The 13,008-nt window shown below is 48.2% G+C and overlaps 2 protein-coding genes and 1 non-coding gene across 3 annotated transcripts; 2 read left to right on the top strand and 1 right to left on the bottom strand.

Annotated features, from left to right (window-relative positions):
* Nucleotides 1–5,516: 5,516 nt before the first annotated feature.
* LOC118910620 (serine/arginine repetitive matrix protein 3-like) lies at nucleotides 5,517–8,474 on the bottom strand. The gene is made up of 2 exons (XM_057497453.1): nucleotides 8,334–8,474; nucleotides 5,517–6,034 (listed from the first exon to the last, which is right to left on the bottom strand). Exons 1-2 carry the CDS (start codon nucleotides 8,356–8,358, stop codon nucleotides 5,532–5,534), a joined length of 528 nt encoding a protein of 175 aa, XP_057353436.1. The 5' UTR covers nucleotides 8,359–8,474; the 3' UTR covers nucleotides 5,517–5,531.
* On the top strand, nucleotides 7,374–7,511 carry LOC118910636 (small nucleolar RNA SNORA42/SNORA80 family). The gene has a single exon (XR_005024082.1). It is a non-coding gene; the product is annotated as a small nucleolar RNA SNORA42/SNORA80 family (small nucleolar RNA).
* Nucleotides 8,341–12,768, top strand: ODC1 (ornithine decarboxylase 1). The gene is made up of 11 exons (XM_036881806.2): nucleotides 8,341–8,479; nucleotides 8,575–8,707; nucleotides 8,993–9,166; nucleotides 9,360–9,532; nucleotides 9,780–9,914; nucleotides 10,038–10,119; nucleotides 10,298–10,381; nucleotides 11,148–11,310; nucleotides 11,390–11,502; nucleotides 11,586–11,800; nucleotides 12,289–12,768. The coding sequence occupies exons 2-11, from the start codon at nucleotides 8,606–8,608 to the stop codon at nucleotides 12,431–12,433; spliced, it is 1,386 nt and encodes a 461-aa protein (XP_036737701.1). The 5' UTR covers nucleotides 8,341–8,479; nucleotides 8,575–8,605; the 3' UTR covers nucleotides 12,434–12,768.
* Nucleotides 12,769–13,008: the final 240 nt, after the last annotated feature.

Raw genomic sequence — 13,008 nt, forward strand, 5'->3', positions numbered from 1 at the left:
GGCTGCCACGCTCATAAGGGGGCTGGGTCCATCATCAACCTGCTTGATCTCCCTCCCACCCCCCGTCTCCTCCTGGGGTCCTGCTGCTCTATTCCCAGGGAGGAGCGGAGATGTGAAGATGGGGGCTGAGCCCTGGAAACCACACCACTCAGGACTCTTGCCAATAGGTTCCGATTGGGAAAACCGTAAGGATTTTGGAGGACGGAGAAGCTGGATCCTTTTCCTCCTGTCTCTGCTTTGAGCAGCGTCCTCAGCACTGGCTGCTTCCGCTTGATGGTCCCAGCCCCCTCCAGTCAGCTCCTCTCTCTGGTTCCCCTGGACAGCCCCCAGGTGGCCACAGTGCTGTTGGGGCCCCTCCCTCCCTTGTATGCCCAGCCCTATGAGGGACGACAGCTTCCTGCAGCCATTAGATGTTCTGTTATCTCTGCAACTAGTTCTCACATTAAATTCGCTGCCTGAGTCGCCTGCTGGGGCCCTAGGTGGTACAGCGATACATGACGTGCCAAAGCGGACGGTGTTTGTGCCTGCACAGTGCAGCTAACTCGCTTTCCAAGATCGAGGGGTCCTGTGGTCAGCAAGGATTTGGTTGGGCTGATGGCGGACGCAGTGGAAGCCAGAGCTACATTGTCTGCACAGCAAAGGGGTGGCTTCCAGAGTCAGAGGCTGCGCCAGCGCGACCTCCCTCACAGCCTCCAGTGAAGGAGGCACGTGCATGGTCACCTCTCTGTGTGCCCTGGATGCCCCAGGCCCCTCCCCAACTCATCCCTGCCCTGGACAAGCCTTTCCCAGCTCAGGCTTCTCCAGGAACTGTTTCTAACACCCAGAGCAGAGTTCAAACCTTGGGCCCTTACAGTGGCACCCTATGTGCCCACAGTCCTGGTGACCAAACCATACAGAGCACAAACCTATGGTCTGCGAGCTCCCTGAGGACAGAGACCTCCTTGGCGCATCTTCTTCTCCTTGGCGGCTGGAGAGGCTGGCCTAGAACAAAGGCCCACAGGTTGTTTGAAGGGAGACGATGAGCGTCATCTTCAGATGCTCCTGCAGTCTCTCCTTGGGAGCCCAGACACATGGCTGACTTGTGCCCATGACCCCCCATGGCTCGGTCCAGCATGATGCCACAGGCTTCGGACAGACAGCCTGGGTTTAACTTGGCAGGACCATGGCGCTCACACCACCCCCAGGCAGAACGCACACCTTCCAGAAGGCCTAGGTTGTGCAAGGGCCCTCCACATGCGGCTCCCTGCCACAAGAAGAACTCTTGCAGGCTTTGGGGCTTCCCAGAGGTGGGGCCCCACCAGGGTGGGGCCCCTACAAAAACAGGGCAGTGGCAAAACGCAGCTGAGCTGCTGTGGCATGCTGGGTTAGAGATAGTCACCAGGAGCTTAGAAGAAAATAGAACAACAGAGGCGGGTTTCTTTAAACCGTGGCTGGAAGGTCAGGCTTCACTGGGCTTCATCAGCTTCCCGCTGGGCCCCAAGAACCTGGTCCATAGTGCAGCCTGAGAGGGTCCTTCCTCACTGAGCACCTAACTTCATGTAGGAGACACTCAGTATAAATGTGTATTGAAGGTTGAATGAGTGACCAAAGGAAGAATATTCAGAATTCCATGCTCCTCTAATTTTAGAGAGCACAGGGGGAAATTCCCATGAGTGAATCAGTCATACAGCACCCACAAATCATAGATTGCTCAGGACAGCACTTGTTTCATTTTAACAATACTGACTAACTTGTGTGTGCCAGGTACTGAGCCAGAAACTGGCCATAGGAAGGTAAGTACAACATGGGCCTGATTTCAAAGGGATCAGGGACGGATTACTGCGACGCCCATGGGTCACACTGTGGGCCATGTGCTGTGATGGCTGGTGCGCAGGGTCTGCAGAACAAAGTGGTCTAGGAGGGCTGGACTTGCAGGAGATGAGCCTGGGAAGGTGAGCAGGGCAGACCTCGGAGGGTCTTGAGTGCCAGGCTAAGGGGTCCACTTTACCCTGTGGACCAAGGACCACCAGTGAAAGGTTTTCCATAAATGAGTCAAGAGGTCAGATCTGAAACCTTTGGGTCTGCTCACAGCCCATGTGTTAGGAAGACGGCACGTCTGAACGCTGGTTCCGCCCACACTTCCTGGGACTTGTGTTTGGTCCCCAGAAGAGGCAGACTGTGGGAAGCAAAGCGTCGCTAAAATATCAATTTGCTAGTCAAATAAACTCCTGCTTCTCTGCCTCTGGGCAGAGGCTATCTCTTCTCTGCAATGTACTGTGTGGCCATGGACCTGCCCCAGGGCCCTGCTGGGCTCCAAGAAGCCCTGTCCCAGTTCCTGACAGATGGCCCCTGTGTCAGCCACTTCCCAGGGAGCCACGCCAGGGTGGGGGCAAGGTGGGGCAGTGATGCAACAACACTTTATAAAACCAACATCCTGGGACTTCCACTCACACATGGGTGTCTTCAGCTTCCAACAGGTACTTCTGGAGACGCTCCACTTTTCTGATGATGCCTGGGTTGCTCAGAGCAAAGAGGGCCTCCCCGGAAGCTCTCTATGCCTGGGGCACATTATTTGGATATTGGCAAAGACGGCACACTTTTCCGCCTTGGAGGGTGGATTGAATTTTTGAGAACATGTAAAACAACTCAAGGGCAAGGCTAGAGTGTTGGTGAGCAATTGAGCTTCAGAACACTATTTTTGGTCAAGCAAACACATATGACTAGAGTGTCCTGTGACTGGTTCTCATTACCCAGGTGTCCTGAGAAATGGCAACATTTTGGGACAGGTGCTAACCTCCTCAAATCCTCATGTAGCTGGATGTTATGAGCCACACTCCATAGTCAATTCTTACTGTGCTTCTGGAAAGAAATTCAGTGCAGCAGCATCTGACCACAGACACGTGGACAGAACACAAACCCGTTTTCCAAAAAGTTCTGTGTGTCTAGTTTCCCAGTTTTATGATAGCCATGAGTACATGGATACATGAACACTTGCTATTATCTTTTATGTCATTTAATTCTTTATAGTAAAGGAGACTCCTTAAATTTGTAATCACTACATACCTTTTCAAGTTCTTTTGTGCAAATAAGTTAATTAAGAAAAAAACACCTCCTTCATCAGACATGTTCTCATTTTTGGTTCAGAAAATGTGGTCAGCAGATTTATACAGAGCTCTCTTTGTAAAAGAAGTTAGAGGTTCTCAGAACTTCATGTAAGAGCATAAGTTTTCATCCAGTCCAACCCAGCCAGAGGGTTTTATGGAAAGAGCCTGAGACCAGAGAGGGCACATGATGCCCTGGGCTTCCTAATGAGCTGGGCGCTGAAGGCAGCTAAAAACACTGGAGTTGGCACCCCCGCACTTAGGGTGTGATCTTGTTAGCATATCCAAGATGATTTTCTATGTTTTGTTCACTTCCTTTACTGCTTCTGCACCAAAAACCGCATCCCCATGTGAGGGTAACTTCTAGGTGCTGGGCATCACATAGTTTAAAGATCTGTTGCTTTTCTCTAAGGGAAAAAAAGGATTAGAGTGCTGAAAACCTGCAGAAAGACATTAACGCCATGCATTTGAATAAAGCCAGGGTTAGTCAGCGCCAATTTCTCTCCCAAGTCCAGGTTGTAGTGGCTGGGTTCAATGACTCAGGCCCTGCTAACTCCCAGACCTGAGGCCAGGCGCCTCTCCAAGAGTGGGCCTGCAGCCAGTAGGGCCCGCGCTCCAGGAAGTCTGCTGCCTCCTTCCCTCGTTCCTGTTTTCCCATCAGTGTCAGATGGGCCATCTGGGCAAGGCCTGACCCAGAGAGGAAAGTGCGGCATGTGGGCAGGAGTTGTTTTGTTTGAGATGGGCTAGGAGGAGAGGCAGAGTGCTTGGGTGACCACATGTGTGCAGCAGAGGGACAGACCACCTGGCTTCCTGAATCAAGAACTCACCTCTACATTCCAGCTAATACGTCTAAATCTAAAATATAATCTCACAACTGAACTGCAAGGGACGTAGATCTGGCCCCAGCCTTTTCCTTAATAGCCGACCCAGGGGATCAGGGAGGTAGGTAAGGTCACAGAGCAGCAAACCATTGGCAGGACGGGGGTTGGCTGCCCTTCCCTCCACACCAGGCTGCCACCAGGACCCCACATGCTGAGACATCCAGTCCTCTCTGCTGGGAGAAGGCCACATAGTGGGGACAGTGTTCACCTCCCAACAACTGTTTTGATCCACGTGCCATGGAAGCCAGGCATTGCGGACAGACTTACCCTCTTGTCAGTGGACACGTGAGATTTCTGGAATGTGTCATTGGAACAAAATGTCTCTTCACAGAAGGGGGACAAATACCAGGGTGCTCACCAGGGAATCAAAACCAGCCCATTTAGTATTGGGGGTTGTAATGTTCTCCAGTGGGATTGTTAATCTCATCCCCATAGGAATTACATTTGCTACGGTGGAGATAACTCTCCCTCTCCCTCCCCCTAGTCCAGTGGTATCTGGTACCAGGTGGGTGCTCGAGAACTATGCAAAAATAAAGTTGATCAGGGTGTGCCCAAGAGTTTTAAAGCTGTGAAGATCCTTGGGTCATTTAGTCCATCTTCCTGAGGCCCAGAGAAGGGAGGTAATTTACCTAAGATCACACAGCAAGTTGGTCAGGACCAGAGGAGAGGGCTTAGACTAGAGCCCTGAACTCCTCCAGGACCCTGTGCACCGATGACTTGGGCAGGGTGTTTCACATGGTCTTTAAATCCTTACCAGCAGCGTGGATGGGTAACAACCCACACCCTAAGGTGGGACATAATTGCCTATTGGGTTTTGTCATCAAAGGAAGGAATGGTAAAATGAAAGACAAAGAAGTGCCCCAAATCCCTTTAGCCCCTCCATGGGGCAAGCAGTAGCGGGTGTCCTGCACCCCAGAGAGGTAGTCTTCTACCAGTCACGGCACTTAGGGACAACCAATTTCCTACGCGGCTTTTGCCACATGAATTCACTGCATAGAGTAGCTGTCGGTGTGTTTGGACCTAACATAATTCGCTCAAATAGTGCTAAACAGCAGCCACCCTTAAAAACGGCTAGTCATTGACGAGAGCCATCCAATACAGTGAAGGGCAGTGGAGTGGCTCGGAGGCCTGCGGACCCTTGCCCTCCTACCCCTGATCCTAACGCCCTTACAACAAGTCTCCAGATTAATAAGCGGAAGGTGTGTCTCTTCGCGTGTCCAGTGCGGTCTGCCGTCTAGTCGGAAGGCACCCGGACACGTTCCTGCAGTTTATTGGCACAGTGGCCCGGGAGCGGCCCACGGGCTCACCCTCGGCACGCCCCTGCCCCTGCCTGTGCTCGGCTCCATTCCCAGGTCCCTTCCACAGGAACAGGCACTCCGGGTAGAAGGGGCCAGAGTCCGCCGGCGGGGCCCACGTGGCCCGCCCCCGCCCGCGATTTCCTTTCTTTGCCCGAGGGCACGAGGCATTTACTGCCAAGCAGAAGAACAGATGTGCGTGGTGAGGATGGTTAAATTCGCGGGCAATCAGCAGCTGGTTCGGCAGTGCTGCAGCGAGGACTCCTAGCCTCAGGCTAAGAGGCGGGCGAGCCGCGGGCACCCGGCCCCGGAGGAGCGCCCGTGGGGCCGGGCCTGGGGCGCCGTGCGCGTGCGCAGGGCTGCCGCAGGGCTGGGCGGGGCCGAGCCGGGGGGCGGGCCGGGCGGTGCTCGAAGGCGCTGACGTTTAACTGCCCGCGCCCCCCGCCCCGCCGCCCCCGGGTTGGCCGCCGCCGCGCTCCGCCCCCTCCCTCTGAGGACGCCCGGACGGAACCGATCGCGGCTGGTTTGAGCTGGTGTGTCTCCATGACGACACGCGCGGCGTTATAAGTAGCGGCGCGGCGGCCCAGCGGCTTTGTCAGTCCCCTCAGCCTCCGCCGCCGCCGCCCCTCAGCCAGAGCTCCGGCGCCACCTCGGGCCGGCGGTCCTCCGCGGGAGGGAGCGAGGCGGCGGGCGGGCGGCTGACGGGGCCGGCCGGCGGTCCTGCGCGCTCGGTGGCGGCGTCTCCATGGGGCGGGCCCGCGGCGCCCGTGCGCTCTGAGGTGAGAGGGGCGCGCCCGGGAGGCCGCAGGGGGGCCGGCCACGTGTCCCCGCGCCCCGGGACGGGCGGGAGGCCCGGGCAGACCCCGCGCCGGACCTGCGGGAACACGTGGCCGCAGAGCCCGCCGCGGGTCCCTGACCTTGGGGAGCGCTGCCCTCCGGCCGGGTGTCCCCGGGAAGGCGGGTGCCGACCCCGGCTCGGGGCTCGGCGGCGGCCCCGCACCCTGCGGCGGGTCCTGCCCCGGGTGCCCCGACTACGGGCAGCCCGGGCTGGAGGCGCCGCTCGCCTCTGAACCACGTCAAGGACGGTTTTGAGCCGGAAGCTGTTGAGAGGCCCGGTAGTTCCTCCAACCGCTATTTTTTTTTTCAAACCCATGCGGCCAGCCCGGTAGCAGGTGCAGGAGAGGTGTGAGGCGAGCCCGTGCACGTCCCGGCTGCCTTCGCTCTTCTCCCTCTAGTTAAGGGTGTGATGAACCGTTCTGCTTTGTCCTGGAATTTGGTTTTAGGTTTTATTTTTACTACGTGTGCAGAGCAAATGACACTATATAGAAACGCGCCGGACTTGCTACCCCTAAGATAACAGCCTTGTAGTAGCATTCGTGATAAATACTCGTCTAGCTGTCGCTTAGAATTGTCTATTTAAGGAATCTTTGAATGACTTAGTCATTTAAGAAAAGCCTGGAAATATTAAGATCCCTGTTTAGACGAGTATACTTAAACGGTGGAGCCAGCCTCAGGTTTTTCGAAAAATGCTGATTGTGTTTGGGAATCCTAAGTAATTGGTTCAAAGTGTGGGGAGCAGAACCTCTTGCAAATGTCTGGGGAGGACAAAGAATGTGTCGGGTTTATTCAAACCTAAATTTGGGCATAATTGGGTTGACTTTAAGTGAATTTAATTTTTTTCGGTTTGTTTCAATGTGTATCTCTTCTAACATTACCCAGTTGGCAGTAAAGAATTTCATAGCAGGAGAAGGCTGTCTTGTGCTAATCATTCATCATCTTGAGTAATTTAGCTATCCAGAACACCAAAAAGGTGTTCTTGGGTAAAATTTCTCTATATTGCAAGTTACTAAAAAGTACAGGAAAGCAAAAATACTTAATTGTGGTGTATTTCAAAGAAATAAAAACTTTCCAAGTTTACGCCTAAACACTGCCTTAAAGATACTTAACAGGACCCTAAATAACCCAATCTGTCACTGCATGATCCTATTTAAATGTTATTTATATGGACAAAATTGGTTTGCTGGCTTTAAGTCTCTTGCCTTCCTCTTTTGGCAATGTAGGAGGTTGACAGTGCCAGAAAGTCACATTAGATCAAATCTTACAACAAGTTCTACCATGCATGGGTTTGGATTTATGGCAGGCCCATCTCCCTGGGCCTCTCATAGTGCCCCATGCCAGAGCAAAAACTGTGGCCCCGAACCATTGCCTGGCCTTTGTGCCCATAGGCTGCAGGCACTGAAGCGGGTTGCACAGTGGAAAAGAAAACCCTCCCTGGCAGAAATTAAATAGGTTAAAACCAGTAAGTTAAGGACAACTGTCATTACACCAGTGTCAAACTTTATGAAGACCAAGGACAGTAGCTCTGATTGTTATGAGCTTTGCTTTTGTTTATTCATAATTCGTTTGTGCTTGCTTATTTTTGTTATTCATCAAGTTAGCCAAAAATTACTCCCATTCATTGCTAAGCAAATATTAGAATGCCTATAAGGACAGTTGGGGTTCCCAGAATTGCTAGTTTGGTAGGCAAGACTGATGCAAGAATGCTGATTTCTCATCAGATACAGCAACTGTAATACATTGTGTTGATCTGAAGAGGGTAGCTAAAAAATGCATGAAATTTAGCTCATGAAATTCTCAGGAAATCTAATAGCAATCAGTAAGTTGAGCCTTAGACATTTCCATGCCGCCTCTTAGTCACTAAAAGTTTTTCTGTATAAGACTTGGTGAAAGTAAGAAATAGCAATAAATTGTTTCCATATTACTGAACTAAGTGCAGAAAAGCTGAAACCTACATTCTGCATGTTTCAGCACAAATATTTGAAGTGCGTATTTTGACACAATACAGTATTATGAAACAATTTTAGTGTGCTGCTTTGGAAAGAACCTAAAGTGTTAAATCTGCAGTGTCCTCAGATACTGTAGATGTTTTTAGAATCATGTGACTAACATACTACGTGTAACTGGATTCACAGGATCTATGAGTGAGCTGTGGTGGGGCAGGGGGCGGGGGCTTGGTTGAGTGGCCATGCATGCTGTATGCACTCAGCTCCTGATTGTTCAATTTCATGTGTTCCTAGGGTAGAGGGCAAATTCTGTGTTCATCAGAACATTTCCCAGCTGTGCAGAGGGCTCACACCGCTTCAGTGGGACTTGGAATTCTGGAGAATTGGCTCTGTGAGAAGCTGACAGTAGTATTTTTAAATTTCATCTCTTAGTTTTCCATGTAAGTATTTGTGGTTGTTGCCAGTTACTTTTGTTAAGAATTACTTAATAAGTATTGCTACGACTTCTGAGTAAATTTCTCCACTCTGTTTTCAGTTTGTTCCATTTCAAAGGAACATCAGAAACCATGAACAACTTTAGTAATGAAGAGTTTGACTGCCATTTCCTTGATGAAGGCTTTACTGCCAAGGACATTCTGGACCAAAAAATTAATGAAGTTTCTTCCTCTGTAAGTATATTAAAGCCCATGCTGGCAGTACAGCTTTGAGAGTGCTAGGCAGATGAGTGCGAAACTTCAGAGGGGTCTTAAGGAAATGTAAAGGAACTTACATGTCTTGTTAGGGAATTTAGAATTGAATTGGCTGTGGATTGTCCTGTGACAGTGATGATTCATGTTGGTGACTAGTCTAAAAAGAGTAGGATTCATTGGGAATGATGGGAAAGAAAAAGGAGGCTGCATGTTGGACATACTGTTAGGCTGCTAATGAGTTCCCTCTATCCCGTCTTACTATAGGATGATAAGGATGCCTTCTATGTTGCGGACCTGGGAGACATTCTAAAGAAGCATCTGAGATGGTTAAAAGCTCTTCCTCGGGTCACCCCCTTTTATGCAGTCAAATGCAATGATAGCAGAACCATAGTGAAGACTCTAGCTGCCATCGGGACAGGATTCGACTGTGCCAGCAAGGTGAACAAAAACACAGGACTTGAAAATGATTGTAAAATGGTCCTGGTGTTCCCAACAGGGCCAATCACGGTTGTATTTCTTGGGCAATAGATGCTAATGAAGGGGGGGTTGGGGGAGATGGCAGCTTCACATTTTTCTGTTTCTTTCATTATTAGGTCTGTATGCATACTGTAACACCTCTTCCTTTTTTCAGACTGAAATACAATTGGTGCAGAGTCTTGGGGTGCCGCCGGAGAGGATTATCTATGCAAATCCTTGTAAACAAGTATCTCAGATTAAATATGCTGCCAATAATGGAGTCCAGATGATGACTTTTGATAGCGAAGTTGAGCTGATGAAAGTTGCCAGGGCACATCCAAAGGCAAAGTGAGTTACGCCTCGGATAACAGGATCTGGGTATTAACAAACTCAAATTTCCAGTTAGAATTTTTGTATGTTAGTAAAGCATAAAAGCCTTCTGCATCAGAGACAAAGTAAGAAATAGCTTAAACCCTCTTGATTAATAAAACGATATTAGACTCAACCCACAGTATCAGAGCCAAGGATTTTATATTTTAACTGGCTGTAAGTGATCTTCTGTCATGGGAAATTTGATCCCCTTTCTGGCTTCTAGGTTGGTTTTGCGGATTGCCACTGATGATTCCAAAGCAGTCTGTCGCCTCAGTGTTAAATTTGGTGCCACACTCAAAACAAGCAGGCTGCTTCTAGAACGGGCAAGAGAGCTGAATATCGATGTCATTGGTGTCAGGTGAGACCGTGGTATAGCATAAAGGCCACAGTGTTAGTGCAGGTTTTACAGGTTTTCTCCCACTGTGAATAGTTGTCTTCAGAAATAGAAATACAAGCATGTTCTCCTTACTTTTTGCCCCAGCTTCCATGTGGGAAGTGGCTGCACTGATCCTGAGACCTTCGTGCAGGCCATCTCTGATGCCCGTTGTGTCTTTGACATGGGAGTGAGTATATAGACTGCAAGTATGGGGTGGGGGCAGGGCTAACAATAACTAGTTTCGTTTCTGGAATTAACCTGTAGATGTCATCCCATGTTATAGAGACTTATAGATCTGCTTTATACATTTTTCATGACTTGTTAAGAGTCTGGTTACTCACTTGACTTAATTTTCTTGACTCTAGGCTGAGGTTGGTTTCAGCATGTATCTACTTGATATTGGTGGTGGCTTCCCTGGATCTGAGGATGTAAAGCTTAAGTTTGAAGAGGTAATTTATAACAGAACTATAATATTCTATAGTTATTTTTGCAAACTCCTTTTTGGAATATTTCAATACTTAAATGATTTAACTAATACCAAAAGAGACTACAAACATGAAAGTAAATGTGTTGGTGTGATAATTTTGAATGACTTCTGTGCTATTTAAAATTAATATCCTTTGGTTTTCTGCACTAAAAGGATTCAATTTCCCCCCAAATCTTAGGAAACTGTTAATTACTTCAATGTTGTTGTGGAAGTGGAGAATACACTTACTTTAGTACATCATTACCCCAAATGTGTTTAGGTAGAATTTGTATCTCCTTTCCTTAAGACATTCTAAGTGACTGGTCACTTCCGAATTTTAAGAAGCTATTATATGGTCCTCTGGTTTATAAAATAGGTCCTCCCTCATACTGAAATTATGTGTGGCAGGCAGAATAGAAATTTTTTATCCTTTTGGCATGTATTTGATAAAAATATTTAGGTAATTTGATACCTCAGCAAGTGCTAATAAATTTTGTACTATTGTTTGATGAAATCGTACCTGTGACATCTTAGAGGGAGAGAATGCAGTGGGGAATCAAAATGAAACCGCAGGGATATGCAGACTGGTGGCCAGGGAGACGATCGGGTTTTCTTGCTCTTGTTGCTTCCTGATAAGCCCCTCTGCTGAAGGCTGTTTTCGGTTTTATCGGGTCATGCCGTAGAGCACTGCTCTTTCTCTGTGTGAGCGCCCCTTGACGACTGACTGCTTTTCTGTCTCGCTCTCATAGATCACCAGTGTAATCAACCCCGCACTGGACAAGTATTTTGCGTCAGACTCAGGAGTGAGAATCATAGCTGAGCCAGGCAGATACTATGTTGCATCAGCTTTCACACTCGCAGTTAATATCATTGCCAAAAAACTTGTATTAAAGGAACAGACAGGCTCTGATGGTATGTACAAAGGATGAATCATTGCATGTGTAACTGGAAGTTGGTACAAAAAGTGACGGAGACTAATCTGCCTTTCTAGATGAAGATGAATCCAGTGAACACACCTTTATGTATTATGTGAATGATGGAGTATATGGATCATTTAATTGCATCCTTTATGATCATGCACACGTGAAGCCCCTTCTGCAGAAGGTACCTCTGAACATAGTATATGTGATAGTTAAGATATTTGGTCACAACAAGTGTAACTAGACATGTTTCTCCCTCAAATACAGAGACCCAAACCAGATGAGAAGTATTACTCATCCAGCATATGGGGACCGACCTGCGATGGTCTCGATCGCATCGTTGAGCGCTGCGATTTGCCGGAGATGCACGTGGGTGACTGGATGCTCTTTGAAAACATGGGTGCCTACACCGTGGCTGCTGCTTCCACGTTCAACGGCTTCCAGAGGCCAACGATCTACTACGTGATGTCAGGGCCGACATGGTCAGTGACGGCAGTGCGCACTGTGGTGCCGGGAGTAGGTGCCGTTTCGGGTTTATGCCTGCTCTTGTCTGGCTGAGTAAGACAGGTTTGCTTAGGATTAAATACTAATAATATTTTTTAAAAATAGCTTATTTTCTCCCCACATTAAGAATCTATGCTCTGTAAATTTAAGAAAATATAGACAAATGGAAGAAAGATCCCTCAGTAATACTGATCTGTATATTCAGATTTTTACTAAGGTGTAATAGCCATTTTTTAAAAGATTAGAAATTTCCATGTAACTAGAATATTTAAATTAGTGCACATAACTTGTAGTTTCCTTTTTACTGAAAGTTCTGAAGAAGTGCTTGCTTTTAGATAGATTGAATTGCTGCCTGGTGGCATAGTAATCAAGCAAATAAATACGTTCGTGAATAAGTTAGTCTCAAGTGAAACTGCCTAGTTAAGCGTGACTCAGGGTTTCTGAATTTGCCACTTTTGTCTCTCAGGCAACTGATGCAGCAAATCCGGAACCACGACTTCCCACCCGAAGTAGAGGAGCAGGATGTCGGCACGCTGCCTGTGTCCTGTGCTTGGGAGAGTGGGATGAAGCGCCACCCGGCGGCCTGTGCTTCCGCGAGCATCAATGTGTAGATGCTGTTCCTGTAGCTGTTAACTGCGAGTTTAGCTTGAATTACGGGATTTGGGGGGACCATTTAACTTAATTACTGCTAATTTTAAAATGTCTTTGTAACTAGGGTTGGCACAGATGTAACAATATGGAAGACTAGGAGATGGGGTCACACTTATCTGTGTTCCTATGGAAACTATTTGAATATTTGTTTTATATGGATTTTTATTCACTTTTCAATCATGCTACTAAAGAGTGTCCCTTGGCTGCTGAGCAAGCATTTGTAGCTTGTACACTGGCAGGATGGGCCAAAAGCTTAGTGTTGTGACCGTTTTAAAAATAAAGTATCTTGAAATAATTAGGCAATGGGAAGTTCTTACACTGTGTCCTTTCCAAATGGCTCACCCTTGAATGTGTTTTATAAGTGGGAATTGGTGTTTCTTCCCTATAGGCTCAAAAAATTGTCTCAAGAGGACTTAAGAAGTGATGTTTTTCAATATTTTGAAAAGCCACGGCAATACCTTCTCATTTTGGCATTTTTATTTCAAACACTAGAGCCCTTATAAAGTTTGCTGTAGATTCTCCTAGTGAATAGTGA

Source organism: Manis pentadactyla, chromosome 2 (genome assembly GCF_030020395.1).
Source record: "Manis pentadactyla isolate mManPen7 chromosome 2, mManPen7.hap1, whole genome shotgun sequence".
Classification (NCBI taxonomy): Eukaryota; Metazoa; Chordata; class Mammalia; order Pholidota; family Manidae; genus Manis; species Manis pentadactyla.

Excerpts from the sequence above, each read along its gene's own strand:
- LOC118910620 (XM_057497453.1), bottom strand. The coding sequence starts at position 8,358 with ATGAACACAGAATTTGCCCTCTACC. Across the intron at positions 6,035-8,333 it reads CACAGAATTTGCCCTCTACC|TCAGAGCGCACGGGCGCCGC; the intron begins CTAGGAACACAT and ends GCCCCTCTCACC.
- ODC1 (XM_036881806.2), top strand. The coding sequence starts at position 8,606 with ATGAACAACTTTAGTAATGAAGAGTTTGACTGCCATTTCCTTGATGAA. Across the intron at positions 9,915-10,037 it reads ATCGATGTCATTGGTGTCAG|CTTCCATGTGGGAAGTGGCT; the intron begins GTGAGACCGTGG and ends TTTTTGCCCCAG. Across the intron at positions 11,311-11,389 it reads GGAACAGACAGGCTCTGATG|ATGAAGATGAATCCAGTGAA; the intron begins GTATGTACAAAG and ends CTGCCTTTCTAG.